General features: G+C 37.1%; 1 protein-coding gene across 2 annotated transcripts in view; it reads right to left on the reverse strand.

Moving 5' to 3' along the window:
• The window catches only part of alg9 (ALG9 alpha-1,2-mannosyltransferase), a 204,893-nt gene extending 194,499 nt beyond the window's left edge, over positions 1–10,394 (reverse strand). For both annotated transcript variants that reach the window (XM_051932271.1, XM_028810266.2), the window contains exon 1: positions 10,235–10,394. In XM_051932271.1, the coding sequence (XP_051788231.1) occupies positions 10,235–10,365 (131 nt within the window). In that variant the 5' untranslated portion in view covers positions 10,366–10,394. The remainder of the gene's footprint in view (positions 1–10,234) is intronic.
• Positions 10,395–11,105: the final 711 nt, after the last annotated feature.

Below are 11,105 nucleotides of genomic sequence, written 5' to 3' on the forward strand. Positions count from 1 at the left end.
GAAACTATTTCTACAGAAGTTTCTGGAGAGCATGAGTACTTATGAGCTTGACAGTACCGACTGCATGCGTGCAAGGAAATTTTGCTCTAATAAAATGCTGTGGGAAAGTATGTCGAGTCTATGGTGGCAGTATGAGGCAGGAATTAACCCTAGAAGAGTAGCCAGTGTATTACAGGCATAATCAAACATACTCACACACACCAATCAACCCAAGCAAACACACACAGTGGCCTGGCATATCTACTTGTCTCTGACTAAAGAGTTGACTAGAAGAAACGAACACTACAACATCCTGCAAGACCAAGTATGAGAACAAATGTTAATCTCATATCAAGACACAAAATAGCAAAAGTAAAATCTAAATTAAAGGCAAGCAGAAACTTAAGGCCAAATGAAAAATCAGCACACTGTAATGGTGGATACCATTATGATCTCAGCAGTTTAAACCCATAGCTTTGTAAAAACACTTAAAATACATTCAGTTTATGTTGTCCTTTGATAACGTATGAGATGGTAGAGGCTACATATTAAAGCAACAAGCATTTAACATTTAAAAAGTGCATATTTGGCTTCAATTCTGGGAACACTATGCAATGTTAAACCATAATGCACATACCATTACATACAACAAGATTAAAAAAATTGAGGCCACAAAAACCTTAAAAAATGTGTTTTTTTCTTGAAAATCAGCTGCTCTTCAGATAAACTTGTGCCTGGAAATATGCACTGAAGATTATGTTTCAGAACTGATATTGAACGAAATGTACCTATTTCATACATACAGTCATGGCCGAAATTATTGGCACCCCTGGAATTTTCCTTGAAAATGTACCATTTCTCCCAGAAAACTGTTGCAATTACAAATGTTTTGGTATACATGTTTATTTCCTTTATGTGCATTGGAACAACACAAAAAAACAGAGAAAAAAAGCCAAATCTGACATCATTTCACACAAAACTCAAAAACCGGGCTGGACAAAATTATTGGCACCCTCTACTTAATATTTGGTTGCACGCCCTTTGGAAAAAATAACTGAAATCAAGCACTTCCTATAACCATCAACAAGCTTGTTACACCTCTCAACTGAAATTTCCAACCACTCTTCTTTTGCAAACTGCTCAAGGTTTCTCAGATTTGAAGGACGCCTTCTCCCAACAGCAATTTTGAGATCTCTCCATAAGTGTTCAATCAGATTTAGATCCGGACTCATTGCTGGCCACTTCAGCACTCTCCAGCGCTTTGTCTTCAACCATTTCAGAGTGCTTTTAGAGGTATGTTTGGGGTCATTGTCCTGCTGGAACACCCATGACCTCTGACGCAGACCCAGCTTTCTGACACTGGGCCCTACATTGCGCCCCAATATCTTTTGGTAGTCTTCAGATTTCATGATGCCTTGCACACAGTCAAGGCATCCAGTGCCAGAGGCAGCAAAACATCCCCAAAACATCTTAGAACCTCCACCATGTTTGACTGTAGGTACTGTGTTCTTTTCTTCGTAGGCCTCATTCCATTTTCTGTAAACAGTAGAATGATGAGCTTTACCAAAAGGCTCTATCTTGGTCTCATCTGTCCACAAGACGTAAACCCAGAAGGATTTTGGCTTCCTCAAGTACATTTTGGCAAACTCCAGTCTGGCTTTTTTATGTTTCTGTGTCAGCAGTGGGGTCCTCCGGGCTCTCCTGCCATAGCGTTTCATTTCGTTCAGATGTCGACAGATAGTTCGAGCTGACACTGTTACACCCTGAGTATGCAGAACAGCTTGAATATGTTTTGAAGTTGATTGGGGTGGTTTATCTACCATTCGGACTATCCTTCGTTGCAATCTTTTATCAATTTTTTTCTTCCGTCCACGTCCAGGGAGATTAGCTACAGTGCCATGTGTTGTGAACTTCTTGATTATGTTGTGCACAGTGGACAAAGGAACATGAAGATCTCTGGAGATGGACTTGTAGCCTTGAGATTGTTGATATTTTTCCACAATTTTTGTTCTCAAGTCCTCAGACAATTCTCTGCTCTTCTTTCTATTCTCCATGCTTAGTGTGGCACACTCAGACACACAACAGAAAGGTTGAGTCAACTTTTCTCCATTTTAACTGGCTTCAGGTGTGATTGCTATATTGCCAGCACCTGTTTCTTGCCACAGGTGGGTTCAAACGAGCATCATATACTTGAAATAAAACAATTTACCCACAATTTTGAAAGGGTGCCAATAATTTTGTCCGGCCCATTTTTGGAGTTCTGTGTGACATGATGTCAGATTTGGCTTTTTTTTTGTGTTGTTCCAATGCACATAAAGGAAATAAACATGTATATACAAAAACATTTGTAACTGCAATAATTTTCTGGGAGAAATGGTGCATTTTCTGGGAAAATTCCAGGGGTGCTGATAATTTCGGCCATGACTGTACCTTACATACAATTAGTACTGCAATATAGAAATCAACCAATTAAATATACAGTAGTTACTGTTCCTAAATTTTGCGTGGATTTGCTTTCTTTTTTTGGTAAAAACAATAGAATTAGCTTATTTCTGTGCTCCATTGCATATAACAGGCAATGTTATGTCATTTTTCCAGTTGTAATAAGACAGCAACTGTGCCCAGGTGATTTTATATCACTTTCCACTTTCACCTGGAGTTTACTTTGTTTTGTATTACTTTTCTTTGTAAATGTCCATGGAACCAGCAATAAAGTATTATAGATGATTACTTCCTGTTTTGTATATGGAACCTATCAGCCCAGAAGAAATACTTTGACAAGTCTCTGGAAATGTCACGGTCACTTTCTAGTTTTGTTATACAAACAACAAAAATGTAGTCAAAGCATTACTGTTCTAAGTACCATTTTTAAAACCTCTGTGTGCAAGACAGAAAATAGCCCAGCACAGGGTACTAATCTATCACAGGGCTAACTCACAGACACACTCACATAGAGTCAATTTGCAATTGCTGGTTCATTTAACTTTCATATGTTTGAGGATATAGAAGGAAAGCTGGGGTACCTCACAGGGAGAACATGCAAACTTTACAAGGACAACATTCAGGCATGGAATTTGAACCAAGGAGGCCGAATCAATGGAGCATCAGTTCTTCACACTGAATTTTCTCAATGTGAACAGTGTTAAGAAGAAAAAAAAATCAAGTAATACCAACATTAACCCAAAAACCAATGAACATTATAGAGGCTTCCTTAATATTATTTATGAAATTCATGTAAGTAAATGAACAAGAGTGACTTATTTACTGCACAATTAACACATATGTAATGTATAATTAATTCTTCATTGTAACATACACCTGCAGCCCTGCTACTGGCCACATTTTGGTTTTTACACCCTTAGTTCTTTCATTTTATCTAAACCAGGTTTCAGCTAATGAAATGCCATCAGGCAACAATGAAGCAGCTAACTTCATATCACTTACATAAGTGTGATGCATGATGGAGAAGATATTTAGAAAAAATAGGAATAGGAAAGGTATAGGCCTGCATGGTACAAACACACATTCGCTCACAAGAAACTGTGCACTTGGAAAACTAAAATGCCTTAATTATAAAAACTAACTCAGTTCAGTGGCAAGGAGGGTTTTTTTACCCTGTCAGCCCTGGTGCCCACACATACATTAGGCAAAGTTAAGGTCATCAATTAACATATAAGAAAAAATATTCAATGCAGTTATGTGGAGTCCTGCAAGGAAAAACAACAATATATAAATAGGGGAGGAGACCAATAGGTATTAATGAATTGTATATGTTATTACTATAAATAATAGGGGTAGAGTCTATATTATTCAGGTAAGAGGTAAGCAAAATTTATCTATTAAACAGCAACCAATAGCCTTTAAGCAGTTACAGAACAATAAACATCTATCTAGTATAAAAAACTATTGCGTATGACAAACAGTCGCTCTTTCACTAAGTGTCATGTCCGATGCAGACCTTAACAATAAGGACTTCTGCTGGTCTCTTGTTTCTGCCATACTAAAAATCTCATCGGAACTCATGGTTTTCCCAAACAATATGGCAGCATTTCCACTGACAACGTTCCTCTCCCTTCCTCTTGCTCTTTTTTTATTGATTTTACCCAGCAATCCAACACTTTCAATGTCTTCAGCTGTTATGTGTCCCAAATACTTTGTCTGTTCTTCATCTCACTTAATAAATGTCATTTCAATTGTGCCCTTTTTAATACTCCTTCATTTGTTATTTATAAATAGCTAGGAAAATTTTGGTGTTCTTCTACAAAAAACACATCTCACAGCTCTCTAGTCTGCCATCTATTATTTTGCTCACAGTCCATGTTTCATAACCGTACATTAAGACAGAGCAAACATAACACCTTCAAATGTTCAACCTAGTTTACATTGTTACAGTCATATGAAAAAGTTTGGGAACCCCTCTTAAATCTTTGGATTTTTGTTTATCATTGTCTGAGCTTTCAAAGTAGCAACTTCCTTTTAATATACTGTTAGGTCCATAAATATTTGGACAGAGACAACGTTTTTCTAATTTTGGTTCTGTACATTACCACAATGAATTTTAAATGAAACGACTCAGATGCAGCTGAAGTGCAAACTTTCAGCTTTAGTTCAGTGGGGTGAACAAAACGATTGCATAAAAATGTGAGGCAACTAAAGCATTTTTTAACACAATCCCTTCATTTCAGGGGTTCAAAATTAATTGGACAATTGACTCTAAGGCTATTTCATGGGCAGGTGTGAGCAGGTCCGTCGTTATGTCATTATCAATTAAGCAAATAAAAGGCCTGGAGTTGATTTGAGGTGTGGTGCTTGCATGTGAAAGATTTTGCAGTTGCAGACAACATCCGGTCAAAAGAGCTCTAGATGCAGATGAAAGAAGCCATCCTTAAACTGCGAAAACAGAAAAAACCCATCCGAGAAATTACTACAATATTATGAGTGGCAAAATCTACAGTTTAGTACATCCTGAGAAAGAAAGCAAGCACTGGTGAACTCAGCAACGCAAAAAGACCTAGACGTCCACGGAAGACAACAGTGGTGGATGATCGCAGAATCATTTCCATGGTGAAGAGAAACCCTTTCACAACAGCCAACCAAGTGAACAACACTCTCCAGGGGTGGAACCCCTCTCCAGATGAAACCAAGATCAACCTCTACCAGAATGATGGCAAGAAAAACGTATGGAGAAGGCATGGAACAGCTCATTATCCAAAGCATACTACATCATCTGTAAAACACGGTGGATCAGTGTGATGGCTTGGGCGTACATGGCTGCCAGTGGCACTGGGACACTAGTGTTTATTGATGATGTGACACAGGACAGAAGCAGCCGAATTAATTCTGAGGTGTTCAGAGACATACTGTCTGCTCAAATCCAGCTAAATGCAGTCAAATTGATTGGGCGGTGTTTCATGATACAGATGGACAATGACCCAAAACATACAGCCAAAGCAACCCAGGAGTTTATTAAAGCAAAGAAGTGGAAAATTCTTGAATGGCCAAGTCAGTCACCTGATCTTAACCCAATTGAGCATGCATTTCACTTGTTGAAGACTAAATTTCAGACAGAAAGGCCCACAAACAAACAGCAACTGAAAGCCGCTGCAGTAAAGGCCTGGCACAGCATTAAAAAGGAGGAAACCCAGCATCTGGTGATGTCTATGAGTTCAGGACTTCAGGCTGTCATTGCCAGCAAAGGGTTTTCAACCAAGTATTACAAATTAACATTTTATTTCCAGTTATTTAATTTGTCCAATTACTTTTGAGCCCCTGAAATGAAGGGATTGTGTTAAAAAAATGCTTTAGTTGCCTCACATTTTTATGCAATCGTTTTGTTCACCCCACTGAATTAAAGATGAAAGTCTGCACTTGCAACTGCATCTGAGTTGTTTCATTTAAAATTCACTGTGGAAATGTACAGAACCAAAATTAGAAAAAAGTTGTCTCTATCCAAATATTTATGGACCTAACTGTATGACATGCGTTATGGAATCAGTAGTATTTCAGCAGTGACATTAAGTTTATTGGATTAACAGAAAATATGCAATATGCATCATAACAAAATTAGACAGGTGCATACATTTGGGTACCATAACAGAGATATTACATCAATACTTACTTGAGCCTCCTTTTGCAAATATAACAGCCTCTAGATGCCTCCTTTAGCTTTTGACGAGTGTCTGGATTCTGGATGGAGGTATTTTTGACCATTCTTCCATACAAAATCTCTCCAGTTCAGTTACATTTGATGGCTGCCGAGCATGGACAGCCTGCTTCAAATCATCCCATAGATTTTCGATGATATTCAAGTCAGAGGACCGTAATGGCCATTCCAGAACATTGTACTTCTCTCTCTGCATGAATGCCTTTGTAGATTTCAAACTGTTTTGGGTCATTGTCTTGTTGGAATATCCAACCCCTGTGTAACTTCAACTTTGTGACTGATGCTTGAACATTATCCTGAAGAATTTGTTGATATTGGGTTGAATTCATCGGACCCTTGACTTTAACAAGGGCCCCAGTCAATGAAATAGCCACATAGCCCCATAGCATGATGGAATCTCCACCAAATTTGACAAGTAGCAGGTATTTTTCTTGGAATGCGGTGTTCTTCTTCCACCATGCAAAGCGCTTTTTGTTATGACCAAATCACTCAATTTTTGTCTCATCAGTCCAAAGCACTTTGTTCCAAAATGAATCTGAACATACAGATGTTCTTTGTGTAAATTGCACTGAATTGTAGAACGATGTACAGATACACCATCTGCAGCAAGATGTTCTTGCAGGTCTTTGGAGGTTGTCTGTAACCATTCTCATAATCCTGCACATATGCCGCTCCTGTATTTTTCTTGGCCTGCCAGACCTGGGTTTAACAGCAACTGTGCTTGTGGCCTTCCAATTCCTCATTATATTCCTTACAGTTGAAACTGACAGTTTAAACCTCTGAGATAGCCTTTTGTAGCCTTCCCCTAAGCCATGATACTGAACAATCTTTGTTTTCATATCTTTTGAGAGTTGCTTAGAGGTTCCCATGCTGTCACTCTTCAGAGGAGAGTCAAAGGGAAGCACAACTTGCAACTGACCACCTTAAATACCTTTACTCATGATTGAACACACCTGTCTATGAAGTTCAAGGCTTAACGAGCTAATCCAACCAATTTGGTGTTGCAAATAATCAGTATTGAGCAGTTACATGCATTCAAATCTGCAAAATTACAAGGGTACCCAAAATTTTGCATAGCCAGATTTTCACATTTGATTTAATTTCATACAACTAAATACTGCTTCACTAAAAATCTTTGTTCGGAAAACATCCCAGTACTCAGATGTTCCTAGGAAATGAAAGACATACCATGGTTATCTTTTTTGTTGAAAGTAGAGTAAATTATTATAGAGGGCTGAGAGGGGTTCCCAAACTTTTTCATATGACTATATACTGTATGCTGGTTTATAGGTACGCGTTAACTGCATAAAAAATGATTTTTTGTGACAGCATTCCTTCCTTTGATTTCCAAATCAGTCTTTGATCCTGCGTTAACATGACACCCAGGTAATAAAAGTGATACACCTGTTTATTGTTTTCAGCTATTACTTTCAACTTGCATCTTGGCACTACTTTTTCTTTTTTAAAACACTATGCTAATTGTTTTCTTCCAATTCAATGTTAGTCCCTTCTCCTCACAGTCTTAATATTTAAAATTCACTTTAGCTCTTCTTCACTTTCAGCAATCAATACAGTATCATATGCAAATCTCACATAGGTAACATACACCTCCTACTCTGATTTTTTCAGGGCCTCTTAAGAGTCATTTTGGCGTACAATGAGAAAATATCTGAAAAAAGAATGCAGCCTTGTCATATACCTCATCCATTTCCATTCTACAAATTCCTCATTGATTGCTATGACTAATCATGCGTCTTTTCCATCATATGGTAGACTTCTTAAAATGTTTAACATTTCTCCATGCTTCACTTTACCAAATGTCTTTGAGTGGTCAATGAAGTTCATATATATTTTATCATTTCATTCACTTGTTCAATGACATTTCTTATTATAAACATTGCATTTCTTGTACCTTTTCTTCCACAAAAACACACTGCACTTCAGAAACCTCACTTCTAATCTTAACTTTCCATCAGTTGAATATGACCCTTAAAAGTATCTTTAAAACACGAGTTATCAAACTTATTGTACAGTGACTAACATTCTAGAGTCCCAGGTTTTTCGGTAAAGTAATAAACACTTATTTTATTAAGACTTGTAAAGCTGTCCCCTATTGTTATTTTACTACTATCTGCTCTAGGCCTGTTGCCTTTCCCTTCTTCATGTTCTTGACAACATGCTCCACTTTTGATTTTTAAAAAGGTTGACCTACCACTTTTCTCTGCGAGTACTGGGTTTTTGCATTTATCCTCATAAAATAGGTGGTTAAAATGTATTGATGAACTATTACGCACTTCATCTCTTTTTACTACTAATTTTCTTAATGTTTTTGTGCACTGACCCTTAATTCCTGTATGCATCAGCATTAACTTTGCAAACTTCTCATTCAAACAGTTTTCTTTTGCCTTCACACAAACTACAGTGTTTCAACTTGCGGTGCTATATAAATAAAATTTTATATTATTATTAATTTGCTTATTTAACTGGACATATTCAATATTGTCTTTACCCTTAATCAAGCTCCTTTTCTCTCATATCTAATATCTGTTTGCTCATCCATTTGTTTTGCCATCTTTGGTAATATTTGTTCTATAGAGGATACTAACACATTTTAAAGTCACTCCAGTCTGTTTTAGAATCTGTGACTAACTGAAATCATTCAAATTTGTTTTAAACTTTTACTGCATAATCAGTGATAAATACAATTTGAGAAAAAGTATACATTAAAATTACATACATATAGTTATTTCATACAAACACATTGCAATAATGAGTAAAAAAAGTGTAAGTAATACAGTGATGTTAATATGCATAAATATAATTGTTAACAGTGAAACAATGTGAATACTATAAAAAATTTAGAAATAAAAACATATATATGCAAAGCCAGCCAAAAAATGCAAATGAAGAAAATGAGATATTACAAATGGTATAAAAATGTATTTTACAATGAAGTAACCAATAATTAACAAGAATTGACCAGTAGGGAAAAGAAATGTACTGAACCAAAAGAAAAAAAAAACCGAGAAGTGGAATTCTCAATGACTCTACTGTATACCGTCTATAAGTGGATACGATGTCACAGAAAACGTCAAGTGATGTAGAAGATCCGCGATGTCTACAGAATAATTCAGATAAAGTAGTTAATGTATCAGTAAAAAGGGTACTAATTTCAAAGCGATATTATTATGCTTATTCAAAGACAGCCAATACGTTCAGGTGAGAATATCAAAAATTAACATGACCTCCACAAAATATGGAAGAAAATTACAGCACCCAGACGGAAAAACAAATACGCACACAAGTAGAACATACAAACTCCACAAAGGCAATAAGAACGGTGCTGAGAAAAGAAATAAGATCAATAAATTATTAAGAACTAAAAAGCCAATTTCACAGCATATTTTGGTTTCTACTTATGAAACTAGTTGGAAAGAAAATAAGAAATTTACGACTGCTCCCCGAGTTGTGGCTTAACTGGCATGACTTAATAAAACTATCTTGTACTTCTGAGTCACGCCAATGTGTAACTTACATATGGAAAATGACCTGTTTCGCCCTTTTTTACTACATAACTTCAAATGACGAGCGAGATCGGCACTAACTCCGCCCCACGCGACTTCACCTGGAAGTCCCGGAGTCCCTCCCCCGCCCCTTCCAAAAAGCTTCGCGTCTACATTACGCCACGTGACTTTCTACACCCCAACTAAAGAACAGTCGGGGATCCCGTTGCTTTTTGTTTCTTCACAGTAGTGTGTACTTTATGTGAAATATCTGCATTATACCACGTCCTCAGATACCTAAAGAATGTAAGCTATCAAGCAATAAATAAATCGAGCCAAGACTGAAGTGTTAGTGGTTTAAACCTTCACTTATAAGTCACAGACGCCAGTTTAAACGTTTTGCTTGAACATTTCGTTCAGTTCTCGAGGTTAAATTCAAATCCCTGGTATTAACAATTACACTTCTGCAATCCAATTTTGAATTTCATTCATTTATCCGGAAAGATGACTACTACACCCCCTATCATCTCGCGATAGACACTCATACTTAACTTCCTCTATAACAAATAAGCTTCAGCTAAATACTCACTCGCTCTTTGTCTCTGCGGCTTTAATTTCTTCACCACCTTTGCTCTCATCTTTATTAATGGTGTGATTCACGCTGCTAGCATCCTGTTTGCTCCCTCTTTTTAGCCGCTGTCGGAGCCCCCTCGTCGCCATATCTATTAATGGCTTACATCGGCTTCAGTCAAGGATACGTAAGTACAGAAGAACGGGTCTTTGACGGCCATCATTATTGAGGGCACCAGCGGAGCTTGACTCTGGTCAAGAAAATGTGAAAATATGGTAAAAAGTCCTGGATTCGAACAGTAATTTATTAAAAAGAGAAATGAAGTTTTTTTTTTTGTGGACACATATTAAAAAGACAACAATCATCATTTACAGATGGCTGATCAAGGTATCGCAAATAATGTAAGTAGCTGCATAACTTCCAAATTAACAACTGTGCGTTTACAGCACCTACTAACAGCTTGAGTGGGCGTCAGGGCAGCAGGTTGATGCATTTCTTCTTTTTAACTACAGGTACCTGCGTACCTGGTTAATGCCTGTGTGAAACTGTGCCACCCCTAGCCAGAGTGGGGCTCTAAGCAAGAATCTTCTTCTTGACCCCCAAAAACTTCCTATCCCACCGCTCCCAGAATACACTACATTAGTATTTCTTTTAGCAGCTTTAATTTAAACAATAAGTATATAATAAATAAAGAAGTACATATCACAAACTTAAATGATTTTGTAATGTGAAATAAAAATGCTTTTATTTTTAAAAATCAAAACTTGAAAATGAATGTTTAGGGTTTTCTTCAGTCGGTATCACCACAGCACATGTCCACAATTTCTGGAGGTAAAATCATCTATTAGGAAATCATACGATAGCTTATGTGCTGATAATAGCCAAATTG

Source organism: Erpetoichthys calabaricus, chromosome 9, assembly GCF_900747795.2.
Source record: "Erpetoichthys calabaricus chromosome 9, fErpCal1.3, whole genome shotgun sequence".
Classification (NCBI taxonomy): Eukaryota; Metazoa; Chordata; class Cladistia; order Polypteriformes; family Polypteridae; genus Erpetoichthys; species Erpetoichthys calabaricus.